This window comes from Pseudocercospora fijiensis (assembly GCF_000340215.1).
Source record: "Pseudocercospora fijiensis CIRAD86 unplaced genomic scaffold MYCFIscaffold_1, whole genome shotgun sequence".
Taxonomy (NCBI): Eukaryota; Fungi; Ascomycota; class Dothideomycetes; order Mycosphaerellales; family Mycosphaerellaceae; genus Pseudocercospora; species Pseudocercospora fijiensis.
The window spans coordinates 5,527,454-5,543,388 of record NW_006921532.1 but is presented as its reverse complement, the minus strand read 5'-3'; the positions used below and the strand labels follow the sequence as shown (position 1 = coordinate 5,543,388).

The window sequence follows — 15,935 nt, the reverse complement described above, 5'->3', positions numbered from 1 at the left end:
GGATTTCGCCCGGCTTAGATAGTGCGATAATAAGGCGCTTTGTCTTAGGCGCCTATCTCTTAGTAGCCTTCTATCCTTGCTCTTCTTTCCCGTCGTTATCGGATACATCTTCCTTAACCTCGTCGTTATCCTATCCTTACTCTTCCCTATCGGTAGACATAGCCTGCTTTCCTACTGCTCCTCTATTATCTAGAGCAGTAGACTAATTATCCTCGGGATTTCCCCTATCTCCCGTAGTATCCTTATTCTTAGTTCTAGGAATAGGCTCCCCTTCTTCGTTATTGCTTTTTTCATTTTCATTTTCTTTATTCTCGTTTTCTTTATTCTCGGGAATAGGCTCCCGTCCTCTATTTTCCTTATAGTCTTTATTGCTATCTTCTCTATCTATTTCTATAGCCTTAGGATTCTCTCTATTCTTAACTTTATTGCTCTTTCCTATTTCCTTAGGATCTTCGTCGCGCTATAGCGACATCGTTACCTAGCCGGACGGAGGCGTTTCGGGGGTGCCGCCTAGTAGAGGCGTATATTCTAGTAGAGGTGTGTCTTCCTAGCCGAACATTATCGCGCCGCGCTTTAACTAAAGCTTCGACCCGCCGGCTATAGTAGTAATACTTCTTATAATGCTTATTTAACGTTGCTATAATATAGACAGCTATAGTTGCGCGCCTCGTAGCTATATATATTGCTACGCCTCGTAGCTATATATATTATTATTATTATTAATCCGAGCGATAGTTGAAATGTCACTTCGGCGATATAGTCCGAGCTTCTACGTACCGCGTTAGTAACGGTCGCGCGGGTGCACAAACCTTATTCTAGCCGCGTATATCTAATAGATAGAAGGCGCTAGAATAGCTAGAAAGTAAGGGTACGGGAGAAGGATAGAGTAGCGTCTTAGGCCCGATATCTAGGTCTATAATACGTGCAAGATCTATTTAAGTAATTTTCCTAGAAACTTCTTAGATTTCTCCTAATAGGGGAAAAACCTATAGCTATAGGTCGAGGTACCGATTCGTAGTAATTAGAGGGAAACGTAGTATAGTAAAAAAGGACGGCAAGGTATCGTTGCGGAGGATTCTACGATACGCCCCTACCTATATATTTAGTAGGGCTAGAGTATCTCGCTATCGCTAGATCTCCTCCTTAGTAAGGCGTCTTACCGTCGGGATAAGCGCCCTAGCCTTTAGTTTACGCGATCGGGCGTTAGATACGGATAGTAGACCTAAGGTCTTAGCCTATTTCCGGGCGTCGTAGCTACCGCTATCGCAGAAGCGATATATATCTAAGCTAGTCGATTCGCTTAACGTAGCATTTTTGCTTACTAGCGAAGTTAGCTAGTTCGGGTCTATATCGGTAGCCGACTAACCTATCTATGCTTCCTAGGCGTCGGGTTAGGTAACCTTCTTAATAGACTTAGGATCGCTATCTTCCGCGTAGTTCGGCCTTCTGCCTCCTCTTAGTAGCTACCGTCTTATAGGCTACGTATCTCGCTATAGCTATTCCTCTTTATTATTATTAGACTAGAGTCGCTTTACTATCGGCGCGACCTACGTAGGTATTCGCGATATTAGGGATAGTTTTATCTAACTAATCTACTTATCCGTAATTTAGGAGTCCTCGAACTAGTCGATTAGGTAAGCGTTGCTCTCTAGAAGGTCGTCTGCCCTAATCTATTTATTTATTATCGGCTACTCGTCCTTCTACTTAACTAGATATTCCGTTTTTCCTCTAGAACTACGCTTCCCTAAAACGCGTTTAGGAGTTATTGCTAGTTGCTTAGACTATAGGTCTATCGGTACGGGGATGCGGTCGTATAGTCTTACGAACGGGTCCTTTACTAGGTTAGGGGCTAGCTTAAGCTACGCGATCGATATTACCGGGTAGAACTTAGCTAATTTCGGTAGCTCTAGTTTATAGGCTAGCTTGCCTATCCTTCTCTTAATCTTAAAAGGGCCTATAGCCTAATTGCTGTATTTGCGATAGCTCTAACTATATACGCGATATCCGTAATATAGCCTAAGTATAGCATAGTCTCCCGGCTCGAAGAATATATACTAATGCTTAGTATCGTAGCGGTGCTTTATGTCTACCGCTACGAAGGCTATAGATTCCTCGGCTACGTCGCGAAACTGCTATCGCAGCGTTGCGTAGTCTTTTAGCTATAGTTCCCGGAGCCCGACAAAGGCGTCGGTATTTAAATCGAACCCGAAAAGCATCTTATCGGGCGAGACGCCGGTACTCGCATTCTTAATACTCCCGAGATAGGATATAAGGGAGGGAAGGACGTCCGTCTACTATATATCTAGATTTACCGTAACAAAATACCGTATAGCGATCTCAACGGTCTAATTTATACGCTTAGACTAGCTATCTATCTATAGGTAGTAAGCTATAGAGGCGAGGATCGATACTCCTAGTAGCTTTATTATTATAGTGAAAAATTTAGATAGCTATTTAGGGTCCCGGTCGTAAATAAATACCTTAGCAACCCGCTAAGATCGTTCTTAGATAGACGTAAGGTATTAGGCTGCCTACGTTTCTATAGTCTACTAGCATTTCCTAGGAAGTAGCAAAACTCGCTTAGATTTCTTATAGGTAACTATAAGGAGCGTATCGAAACCTTCGTTAGTAGGCGGGAGTCCTACAATCCAATCCGCTATTTAGACGTCTATAGGAAGTCGATACTTCGAGTCTATTAGGTTAAGCTAGCCGTAGGGCTTATACCGAGTCGATTAGTTCGCCTTATATATATTATACTAATCGATATATCGTTCTAAATATCGACGGCAGTTCCTAATATAGAAACTAGCGTTAACTCGATCGAGCGTACGCTAGAACCCCGCGTAGTACCTTAGGTTATATACTATCTTAAAGATCTCGTAAGTAAGGGCGAAAGGAATATATAATCGAGAGTAAAGTAAAACTAGGTCGACGTAGTAGATAAGGCCGTCCTCCTAAAAGAATCTAATACTATATAAGGACTTTAGGTCTATAGGAATATCGTCTAGTCTCTTAAGCGCGTTCTATATACTACGAGCGGCCGTATCCTTTAAAGAGCGGAGAGAAGGCGGTTTTAGGAGGTAGCCGGGCGTCGCCTTAGGATAGACCTATAGTTTCTCGCTACTATCTTTACGCTAGGCGGCTTCGAGGTATGCGGATCTTCGCTTAAGCTCTCTATCTCGCTCGCGTTTCTACTTCCTCCTCGCCTACTAGTTTAATATTCGATCCGGCTAAGGTTACTATTCCTATATATACGCTATCTCGATAGACTAAAGGACGGAGAGCAAACGTCTCTACGGACGGTCTTCCTAATAAGCCTATCTTAGCTAGGTCTTAAAGTTATCGGATAGCGACATAACCGTTTCAATATAATAGCTAGGTTCCCCTCGGAGACTATAGAAAAATATAGGGATCTTATCGTAGGCCTAGTATTTATATCTATCGAGTCGCGAAAGAAAACACTTAGTATAGTCGATCCTAGATAGGGATGCTATATTAACTAACGCTATAGTAGGAAGAATAGGAACGCTTAAATAGAAGTTCGGAAGGGCTAAGGATCGCGGCCTAGGATCTAGGCGAGGGGGTATAGTACCGGTCTTTAGCGTAGGCCGATTCTAGGCATCGTTTATCTATCGTCTAGATCTTTCTATAATATATACCTTTTCTACGCTACTCCCGACATCTTCGATAGACGTAGGGTTTCGTAGCATTTCTAACATTAGCGCCCTTACTAACATCGCGGGAATCTCGTTAAGGCCGCTTATATTAAGGTTATATCGATTAGGAGAGCTCGTACCTTATAATCGGGAGAGTATATCGGGAGCGATATAATTCCTACCTAGCCTATAAATAATATCGAGGTTTGTAAACTAGGAAATATATACCGCGGCTTAGATAATTCGGCGGTTAAGGCTAGCCGTAGACACCGTCGTTACGATCTATATCTTTTTCGCTATCGTAGTAACTATACTATAGTCGGTAACTACGATAGTCTTTAGCGCGGAATCTACTATATAAGAGGCCCTCTTAATTGCCTATACTACCCCGAACAATTCGAGTTCTATAGGCTAGTAGCGGGCTTCGGCCCCGGTAAGTATATAGCTAGCAAATCCTAAGACCTTAAGTCTATTACGCGGGAATTGCTTAGATCTCCGCAACTAGGTAGTACTATTAACGAAATCCGAAACTGTATCGTCTCTACGAGTTACTAGTTCGGGCTCCTCGTATTCTATATCTAAGTCTCCGTAGACTTAGTAGTATATTACCCCGATTCCGAATTCCTTAGATGTATTAACGTCGATATAGAGGGTAGACTTAGGGTCAAAATACTAAAGAAACCCTCGGTGCTCTTCCGACTATATCGACTATATAATTTCCTAAGCGGTGTTTATTTCGTTAGTCTATTAGAGGCGCGCGCCCTGTATTTAAGCGCGTCGCTTGCCTCCTTTCGTTTAGGTAGCCTAATAATCCTTTATAGCCGCGACTTTCGCCTATTATAGCGGTAGGGTAATTCTTCCGTAGTATAGCACCGTAGACCTAAGGTAGCCTACTAGTCCGAGATATTGCTTAAGTTATTCGGCGTTAGTAGGTTTTTCTAATTCTCGTAGTACTACGAGTCGATCCGCCTACGTTACGAAGCCTTTTCCGTCTACTTCTCTACCTAGGATTTTTATAGAGGGGAAACCTAAGAACGCCTTTCCTAGCTCTAAACTAAACCGTATCTTATCTATTTTTTTAAATGCGCGATTAAGCAAATCTTAGTAGGACTCTAGGTCTACCGAGCCGAGAACTATATCGTTAATATACCTATTCGCTACGTCGCCGAATTCCTATAGGGTACAGTCGAGCAGTCTTTATACGTACTATACGCTATTGCAGTAACCTATAGTAGCGACTTTTAGATATTCCTATCCCCGCGTAGTATTAACGGTGAATTTCTAGCGATCCTTTTCCGCGACTACGAACTAGTAGAATATAGATCTTGCATCTATAATAGAAATGTACTTATAGCCGCGTAATTTCGCGATAATGTCGTCCTAGAGTAGTAGCGGGTAGGTATCCTTCTAGGATATGCTATTAAGGCCTCGGATATCGATTACTACGCGCGGCTTCCTATACGTAGTACTATCGTCGCGGAAAAGAGTTCTCTAGACTACAAAGACTAGCTATACTAGCGGCGATAGCTTTTTACTATAGGCTATTTTGCCTTAAGTATAAAGCTTATTAAACTGCTTATTTACCTCTATATTGTCCTTATCGGATATGCGGTAGACCTTGCTACTAAACTTCTTATTTTCCTAGCCCGATTTGAGTAGGAGCTCTAGCTATCTATCTTTAGGAAGATCGATCGTCGTGCCCCGATCTATCTATAGTTAGGGGTATTTCTCTACGATAGACCTAATGTCTAAGGCTGCCGCGGTATCTAGATTCGCTATATAGATCGTTACTCTAGCCGAGGTTGTAACGGTAGCTATCCCCGTATCTACTAAGATCTTCGTAGTATCGGAAGGGTAGTCTAGGTCTATTAAGTCTATCTCGTCGTTTTCGCTAAGTCCGTAAATAGTAGGTTAAGATTTACGGATCCGCCGGAATTGTAGGCCTACTCTAGCCTAATCGCGATTTGCGGAGTCTTTAGCTAGAGGCGGAATTAACTAAAACTAGCCTATAGCGTCGCTTTAAAAAACTGCTAGTAACCGTAGGTCTATCGGTTCGGATATATAGTAGAGCCTATTTATTAGTCGTAGATCTCGTCTAAGAGGCGCGCCGCTAATCTTACGCTCTATCGACCTAGGGTCGGTATCGAACTCGTCGATCTAGTAGAAGTTATCTAGCTATAGTTCCTACAATTTGCCTATACTTCGATGTCGCTAAATAATTAAGTCATTATCGTAGCTAAGGTTGCGGACCTATACCGCTAGTATCTCTAGTCCGGCTATATAGGCGTATACTACCGCCGTATTAGGGAGGCCTAGTAGATTTAGCGCGAAGAGGAAGTCCCTATTTACGTCCTTTAGGGCGTCGGCTTTGTCGATTTGTACCTTAGCTATAACGGCTATACGTAGTAGCACTCTTAGTCTATCTATAGACTTAATATTAGCGCGTAGGAAACGATTAGATTTTAGCGAATAGGCGATCGGTATAAGCGCGCTATCGTTTCCTATTATCTTAATATATCTAGCGCCCGTATAGATAATAAATCCTACGGGCGTTATAATATCTATCCCGAGGAGTATATTATAGGGTAAGTTTAGCATTACCCTTACTAGCTATTTAATATAGGCTAGAGCGGGTAACTAAGAATGCCTAGCGAAGATAGGAAAGTATATCGACAAATTAATCTATTACTCGCACTATATACTTCTAGCTAAACTACGGAATTCTAGAGGTTGCTTAAGATACTAAATATCGTCCTGCCCTAGTTATATAGTTAGCTACCCCCGGTCTATTATAGATGCTTTAGTACTAGTATCGAGGCAAACGCGCTTAAAATCCCCTTCTAGAGAAAGGGCGTAGTTCGCTTCGACGATATCGTAATATCTAAAGGTATAAGCTAGGTCTCCCGGAGGGAGTTTTGCTAAGTAGGGTATAATTTGCAATTCCTATTAAGGGCGTTCTCGTATATAATAGACCTATAGTATAAGGTTATTAATAGCACCGAAGGAGCGCTTCCCTACGCGAGCCTTCCTATCGTCGATAGAGGAAGAAATCTTCGAAGTACTCGATAAAATCGTATAGTACTACGCCTCTCCCGCTAAAGGCGTAGCCTTAGCCGTTTAGGCGACATAGTAGACTTAGGGCTACTCTATAACTAATATTATAGCATTCTAAGCATTTAACGCGTCTAGATTAATCGGGGACCTCCCGATAGTAGTCGCTACGCCCGCTAGGATATCTAGTAGCAAATCTAATATATAGATAGAGCTAGGCGTAGTCTACTATAGAGCGATCGTAGCGGAAGAATCTTCTATAGGAAAAGCTACGCCCGCTAGCGTAGGCGTATAATCCGCTACGGGGGGGCGCGATACCGATATAGACTAGAATATTTAGGCTTAGACATCTATTAATAGACTAGAGGTTGCGGGCTATAGTACTAGAAGTATAGGTATCGATGTTTAGCTAGGCTATCCTACTATAATCGTTATTACTAGGTATAAAGATGTTTGCTTATCTAGTAGTAAGCGACCCGGCGACTTAGGGAGTTCCGCTACCGCTAGGGATTCTAGAATTTCCGGTAGACTTGCGGTTTTATGCTAGCTAGTAGTAACTAGTTTCACTTCTAGCTCGAGGAGTTTCCCGGAGCTAGCTCGTAAAGAATATTCGTACGCTTCCTAGTAGCGTCCTTAGGGTACGTATAATCGAGGTAGCTATTAAAAAACTCGTTAGCCGAGCGGAAAACCTCTCCGTATATATTGTAACGCGTCTACCGACCTTTGGGTCGCGTCTTGTCGCGTTAAGGCTAGGCATTTACCTTAGGTCTACGAACCTGCGGCTAGGCGTAGTACACTAGAGTTAACTATAGATTTGTAGGAGGAAGAGCTTAGTCCTCTTCTACCTCGATACCGCCGACATCCTCGCCGGCTACGTACTAATCCTCGGCCTACTCTCTGCCCTCGGCTTAGGTAGTATTATCGTATTCTAGTTCTTAATAGTTAGTCTCCTACCCTAGGTCTACTAAATCGTAGAAGAACGTAGCTTTACTACGAGCCTAGGAATTTACGGGAATGCCTTAGCCTCTTGCATTTCCGAAATTCGTCTACTATCTCTAAGGATTCGGATACTACGGGAGACCGCGGGCGTCTACTATTTTCTCGTTTACGCTTGCGTTTGCGCCCTATAGTCTCTAGCGGCTATAGACCTATAATCCGGGCTAACGGCGTTGCTAGAATGTATTAGGTTGCTACCGATTGTAGGGATTGTTGTTTCTAAGAAAAGACGAGCGTCTAGTATTAAAACGAGACCTAGACGCGAACCTAGGGTCTACGAACCTACCCTATACCGAATCGCTACGTCGAAGGTTTAACTTACTATTATAGTAGCCGGTAGTAGTACTGCCTAGAGGATATAACTCTACCTATATCGTATAATAGGCTTATATTGTATCGATAAGCGTCTAATATATCTATAATAGCGTAGGCGTATTAAGATCGCTATATAGCTCTAGTACGATCTTCCGGAAGGTATAGTTAATTTGCCCTATAAGAGACTCCGTACCGCTTTGCTACGCTAAACGCATAACGTTAATAACGAATTCGCTTACGCTCTTTCGGGCCGCGACTTCCTTAATACGATATTGTTCCGATTCTAATTCGCGCGCCGCGACTAAGGGGTCTAATCGGAACTGCTCGCGTAAGGCCTCCTTCTATCGCTCGATGCCCGGGCTAGTTTAAAGGAGCGTACGTCGATCGTTAGTAAGGCCGTAAAGGTACTAAGCTAAGGCGGAGCCCTAAAGGCATCTATATAGTAATAGACGTAGGGTTGCTACTAGATACTCGCCTACTTAAATAGCTATATCGAGGCGAGTAATAAAAGCAAAAACGTCTCGATAATAGGCCGTATTGCTAATATATACAACTAGGCCTTTGCCCTTACTCTCCGGAAGGTCCTTATTGAAATACCTAACTTGCTTAGGCTTAAACTTATAGGGCGCGACCTCCTAACTAAAGTCCGTAACTAGAGTGTAAGGAGGACTAGCGTATTGTAGAGCATATACGTCGGCGGGCTCGAACCTCGGGTCTATAAAGCCGGCCCTATCTTAGGCAGGCCTAGGATTGCCTTTAGCGCTAAGGCCTCTATAGGCGTAGCGTTCCGAGCTAATCTCTAGTACGATACTAGCTCGAGCATTCCGATTCTAATTAGCTAGCTACTTAGCTCTAGTCGCACCTTAGCTAGTTCGGCTATACATCGCGTAAAGATTTCTATATCGCTGCTGCCCCGGTAGCCTAGAATAGTTATTATTCGGTCGTAGGGCCGCTAAGGCGGCGTTGTTAGACTGTATTACCTCTACTAGTTTTCCTACTAATACCTCTAGCTTATCGTATCTAGTATTGTCGTTGTTAGTGCTAGCGGAGGTATTGTTATTCCTATTATTCCTAGCATTAGTATTGGCATTAGTAGTAGCGTTATTATTCGCGGTAACCTCGTCGTTAAAGTGTTTAGCAGACTTAGCAATCCTCCTTCGACGTCGCTATTCGTCGGTAAGGAACAATTTAGGGATACTATTCGTATCGATAGTATAGCGCTATTCTAAGGCTATTAGAGGTAGTGCTCTACTAGCTTCTACACCCTTATCTCTGCTTTTGTTCTTAGCTCTTATAGCCTCCTTGCGGCCTTCGTTAAACGCTTGTTAGATTTAGGCCTGTATCTCGATCTCGTAAGCCTCGCGCTGTTCGTTTAATACCCTCTATAGACGTATACGATCCGTAGCTCGATTATTATCTGCCTTAGTGCGTTGCTCGGCTAGCTACTAAGCTACCTAGGACTTCATTTATCTAATTTCATCTCGCTATTTAGCGCCGGCTATACCGTTTACCGGTACTATAGATCCTAGAGCTTGCTTGCCCGATATGTCTTCTCCTTCTAGCTAGGAATCCGGTAGTAAGCTAAGTATCGAACTGCTAGACACCGAGATTAATAAGCTCTCGCGAGGCTTAGGAGGCGGGTCGTCTTTACGAAAGGCTCCGAAATTCTTAAAAACGTTACCCGTTAGTAGGTTGATTTTAAAAGACTCCCTACGTCTATTAGGCTTAGCTTAGCCTAAGTTCTCGTCCTTAATTAAGCGACGGACGCCCTACTTCTCTAGTCGTAGAGGGATATAAACCTTGCGGTAACGTAGCTAATTCTCGCCCGCGGCCGGATTCTCGTCGGTAGACTTAAGGTATTCTACTAGCTACTAAGCGAAGTATAGGCTATCCGACTAGTGCGAAGTTAGACGATATACTTGTCGTATAGCGGAAAGCGATAGGGAGTTGTCGTCAACCTACGAGCTAATAATCTTAGCGCGTATCTAAGGCTTAGGGGTTGCGTCTTTGTCTGTATCTAGAACGCGGGACTATAACCTTAGGCGACGTAGAGGTTTAGCCTCCTCCGGATCCTCGTACTACTCGGTAATAGCGATAACTCTATATCTAAGATCCTTCTCGAATAGCTTGCTTAGACACTGCCTTAGTTTTAAGAAAGCTAATAGTATATATACTATATAAACTAGGTAGTATCTGTCTTCCTTTAATTCGGGAAGAGTACAATCCTCCTAAGCTATAGGCGGCGGATCGTTCGGAGATTCCTAGTCCTTTAATGCTATAGGCTCTAGTATTGTAACGTAGATATTAAGAGGCGGAGCGGGAAACCGTCTCGATATTAACCGCAGTTATAGGCGTAGTAGCTACCGTAAGAGTAGTCGGAACCTCCTACGTCCTTATACCCTAAAAGAGGGAAGTTAGGAGGGTTAGATACCTAGCTCCTACTAACCCGAACTAACGCTCCTGCCCTTAGCAAGTAAGGGTATTAATAGAGGGAGCGTAAAGCGCGCCGCGGCGTAGGGCTAGGTCTATCGTCGATCTCCGAGCCGATTCGCCTATAGATCTCGTATGTTTCGTACTAAATTATAGCCTCTTTCTTTATAGCGTAGCTACGGCGTTCTATAGTGCGGAAAGTAGTATTAGAGTAGTTCGTTAGGATTCTCCTTCGGCGCGGAGGACTTTTCGCCTTAGAGAGGGGAAATAGTAAACCGTAGTTCGGATAGTCCGTTTAGAGACGGTTAGTGCGTGTTTTTACGCTAGTACTCGAAGCGAAGCTACCATTTTGTTATACATCGTGTGTTATAAAGTGGATGATTATTCCAAGTCTATCTAGGCTTAGAGAAGTATATACTATAGGAGGCTAGGGCCTCCTACCTAGCCTATGCCTATGCCTGCCTTCGTAACACGCGGTTAGTACTAGCTAGCCGGATCCTCGATTCTAGTCGTTATTAGAGCTAGACAGCTCGTTCGGCTGTTTCTACTTTGACTATAAATTAAATACGTATTAGGTTAGCTTATTCGAATATACGGCGACGGTCTAATTCGAGGATAAGTTCCTATCTAAGTTTTAGGCGTATTTCCGAGATCTATATAGAATTAGTCTTAGGCGGAAGGTTATCCTCGAGGGTCTTTAAATAGGCTTTAAATAAGCGAGCCGATTGATTAGTCTTCTATTTAGCTCGAAGATACAGGTCCTAAGCATATTATTGCCTTAGTATAGGGTTTCTAAGGGTATCTAGCATAATAGTTTTATAGGTCTACTACTAAATAGCGGTCTAGTCGTCGAGGGAGTCGAAATAGTTATCCTATATACGCTTTAGGTCGCTATTAATGTACTACATAGCGTGTACGACTAAGGAATAGTCGTCTAGTAGCGCTCTTAGTGCATTGCGCTAGTTAAGTTTATAGTTACGAATATAGTCGTTATACTGCTTTCGACTAGAGCTATTAAATACGGTATAGTCCTTAAGTTTAGCATCCTTCTTTTAGATAGGTAGTAAAGAAGGTCCCGCTATTAGTTTTACTATCGGGGCTTCCTAAAGGCGACGGAGCTCGAGGAGATTATCCTTTAGCTATTGTTCTTAACGTAGGGTAGTAAGCCTATTTTAAGTAGCTTCTTAAAGTCTCCCTAATAGTTAAGGGCTAAAGGCTAGTTAGCTATATCGACGGTTAATAATATTGCTAAGAATGTCGTTAATAGGCAACTCTAGGTCGTTATCTAGAATTATAGGTTCTTCGGTAGGCCTAGTAGTAGGCTCTTTAGTAGGAGGCACTTTAGTAGGTGCTCTAGTAGGCACTTTAGTAGGCACTTTAGCAGGCACTATACTACTAGCATTGTCGTTGCTAGCGCTACTAGCGGCGCCGCGATTATTGTTTCGTAATAAGCCGGCTATTATAATAAGGGGTAGCACTAATAATATATTGTTAGCCCCTAAGATACGGATATAGCGGAATTAGTAGATATCGGTCTAGTATACTTAACTTAGTGTAATAGGCCGTATAGAAGGCCTTACTTAATAATTGGTACGGTTGTTTCGATAGAATAGTACGTATAGGTCCTATTCTTCGGGCGCAATATAGTTAGATTAGTCTTATTTGTAGCTATACCGCTAAAAGTTTGAAATAAGGACTATCTAGCTGCTACCCTTAAAGGATAGATCGAATACTATATAAGAAGGGTATATTAGTAGGTAGATAGGGTAGTAGTAGGTATAGGTAGTATTCGATAAGGAGCTAGGAGGAGAGGGAGGAAGGCAGGTAAGTTAGCCTATTACTAAGCGCTAAGCCCTGCCTAAGGCACTAAGACCCTAGCTTTACTTAGCCTAGTTACATACTAATTACGTATAGCCTCTTTAGCCCTAACAATATGTCTGCCTTCGAATTAGCCTCTCGTAATATATATAGGCTCTTATCGAATACCTTCTAGCCGATATATTATAATAATAAAGGATACTTTATAAAGCGTAACTAGCTTAAATTTAGGCTTCTAACATTATCTAATAAAGGTCTCTTCCTTAGAGGCGCTCTCGTCCTTGTTTTCCTTGCTTTTGCCCTTACTATTACTATTGCGTCGTCGTTTAATATAGCCGAAGTACTACTTCTTAGTTATCTAGCCTTATATATCTAAATTCTTACCTAAATGCGATATAATCGTATACAAGTAGATATTGCTTAATACAGCCTATATCGTTTCCTATTGCGATAGTAAAAGTTTAAATAGTTTAATAAGGTTAAAGAATAGTTGCCGAAGTCGTTCTAGCTCTATAATATCGTCTATTATAGTAGTATATAGTATATTACAAAACGAGAGGTTTAGGATTTCCGCTTGTTTAGTATAGGTATACTAAGCTTTATCTCGAAATACGCGAAGCCCGGAAATTAAGCGAGATAATATGGGGAAACAGGGTCTTGGCGGGAACGACGTAATTCTACGGGAAGCCCCACCTCGCTTATCGAGCTGTTGGCAGAATACAGACCACTCACAAGCGAAAGAGAAGCACGAGAGAAGCGCGAGAAGCGGGCCGGCCCCGATGCGTGGCGCACGTGATTCCCTTAGGGTTTGCGATGTGGTTGCCAGGCAGTGCAGTCAGGCACACAACAATACAGTAACTTCGCCTAGATCTCCCACACATCTCATCGCCCTCGCGCCTTGATGCCGACGTCATTGTAGACTGCACAACTGCCTCCCGACATGGCCAAGATCTCGTCGACGGCGCCAGAAGGGCCTGCTGCGGCGCCGGCGCAGGCAACTCGTCGAGCGACACGGAGCCAGAGCGCTGAACCACAGCAGCAAGCGCCCGACAATGGAATCGCTAGCAACACTGCCGCCGCACCACCTGCTGCAGCTGCGCAGAGGCGTGGAAGAAAGGGTCAAGCCAAGGGCGCAAGTAAGTCAATTCATGGTACGGAGTATGTGTGTCGCCAGAGTAAACATCGGAGGGTTGCCTACCCTACCGACAAGCGAAGGGTTACGAACACCAAACGCACCCGCGGCCGACGACCAGTCCTTGCTCCACGCGACGATAGCATCCTGACCTTCTTCAGATCTGCCTCCTGTTGATGAGAATGTCATCGTGGATGATGACACCACCGAAGCGCAGCTCGCCCAGCAGCTCCATGTCGAGCCAGACACTCATCGGCCATCGCCTCGACGCGCATCTGCTGGCTCAGCCATCTCTGGCACTACAGCCAAGACCTCGTTCTCGCAAGAGGAGATCGAGCAGCTAGACCATGAAGTCATCGTCGATGTTTTGCCAGATCTCGCGTCGGCCTCGGACAGTCTGGCCAAACTGCTGGCGCCCGAAGGACCAGCAACCTCTCCGGCACTGTGGAAGGAGATCAAACAGACAGGCTCCAAGCACAACAAGCTGTACAATCGTCGCTTAGCCACCCTCCAACTTCACAAGCCAAGCTTCGGCTCGCAGGAATACATTCAGCCTCGAATCGTCCTTGCAGCACTTCTTGGAGAGCCCGTCCCCTCGCTGCACGCCTTGCCCGCAGCACAATGGCGACCTGACAACATCATATTCAAGACCAATCTGGCTCAGATGCTCAATAGTGTCCTGGTTGTCTGTGACATTACCGACTGGACGCCACGTGCCACCGATGCTCTGGAACGGCTCGACATGGCATTCCCCGTCGGCATAGCGGGCGGCGAATTCAGCTTCGCTGCTATCGAACTCTGGCTCAACCTGGCTGCGCATCTTGCCATCAGACGTCTAGATGCGGCCATTGCTACCGATCCGAACTTCGCACCTCACGACGAGATTGGCAACGTCTTCTACGATAACGAAGGTCAATTCAAACATCTCTTGACACTTGGTTTCGCCAAAGCAAGCGAGGCAGACTTCGAGAGAGCTATCCAGATGGTCACAGATCTGGTCAAGGTGCTTCAGAGCACTTTCAAAGACAAGACCGGCAAGAATGCTACAGCAGCTAATGGCAAGCTCAAGGCGCAGTTCAAATGGGATGACTTCAGGTCACATGTTCTGAGATACTACGAGGCACGAGCAACCGAGCTTGACAGGCGGATCGCTGCTGGTGGTGGTGTCGAACTAATCGTCAAGAGCTTGGCGCGGGAGGCAGAACGACGATTCGATACTCGTCATGCGGAGCGGATGAAGCAGAACTTGACCAAGACTGGCTCTACCCCACGACGAAGCTTGGGCGGAAAGAGTGTCATGGCAGCACTCAAAGCGAAGGAGAGACAGATTCTGGAGCCACCTGCGACCGCTCCGACCGCTCACATGATTGCTCCCACCACCAACCAGCAGGAAGACGTGCTCGCACGAGACTTCGGTGACAACCAAGAGCCAGAAGGGGATGCGGCTGCCGAACAGTCTGGCATTCCCGCCTCCACAATGTCTGCTATACAAGGATTTCAAGATGCACAGAAGAGAAACAAAAGTAAAGGTAAAGGTCGTCTTATCGACCGACAAGACGGCGCGGTGCTCATCGATCCGAATATGGACGTCTTTGATGAAACGCAACCCGACACACGTCCCGCTCCTCCGAGCGCGAGACCCAACAAGCGCAAGCTTACGGAAGCGACTGAATCTGATGACCATGTTCCAAATCCCACCCAAGACGAAGGCTTTGAAGAGGACACTCGTGACCACGCCAATGCCGACAATCTACGAAGAGAGACCTCCTTCGGCCAAGCCCCACGCAACCGCTACCCCAGCGTAGGCGCAGAAAGTGCTGCTGCCGGTCCCTCCAACTACCCACCTTCATCAGCAGCCACCCAGCTCAGCCCATCAAAGCGCCAACGCAAGAATCCAGGATCCGCAATCCCTCCTCGGCAACCAGCCCTCGACCCAGAAGACCCAGCCCCACCTCCTTCAACAGCCTACCAACAATGGAAAGTCGACTCGCGCACCAACCGCACCATGGCCCCCAAACCCACCCAACAACGCCAACCCTGGGACCCATACGAAGAATCCGCTCTCATGGAACTCATCGAACAACACTGCGACGACGGAATCAGTTATGCCAGTCTCAAAGCCATCGACAACGAACTGATCCCTACAGGAGAAGCCCGTTTGACGAAACGTTCGGCCGAGGATCTCAGGTTCAAGAGCAGGAATATGAAAACTACAATGTTACTTGCGGGCGCGCAACTCCCGAGGAATTGGGATAAAGTTGTGCTTGATAAGAAGGCTGTAGATCGACTTCATGCTAGGGGCATTGAGTATTCTTCTCAGCCGACGAGATCGAGGAGGACAATGGTTAGTGGTGGTGGAGGTGGTGGCACGCCTGCTCCGAGTGCGAGTGCGTTGACGGCTTATGCGACTCCATCTTACTAAACTCTTCATTATGGCAGAGATGGTGATTTTATTACTTGTGTCGCTCGCGGGGTTTCGTAATTTTTGCTTCTTGAATCAATCAATAATCATCATGATTGTTGAAAATTTCCGCCAT

The 15,935-nt window shown here is 44.9% G+C and overlaps 1 protein-coding gene across 1 annotated transcript; it reads left to right on the top strand.

Annotated features, from left to right (window-relative positions):
• Positions 1-12,907: 12,907 nt before the first annotated feature.
• Positions 12,908-15,820, top strand: MYCFIDRAFT_170071 (uncharacterized protein; the record flags this gene model as incomplete). The annotated part of the gene is made up of 6 exons (XM_007923296.1): positions 12,908-12,937; positions 12,973-13,058; positions 13,093-13,120; positions 13,186-13,441; positions 13,477-13,518; positions 13,560-15,820. 6 exons carry the CDS (start codon positions 12,908-12,910, stop codon positions 15,818-15,820), a joined length of 2,703 nt encoding a protein of 900 aa, XP_007921487.1.
• Between the last annotated feature and the right edge of the window lie 115 nt (positions 15,821-15,935).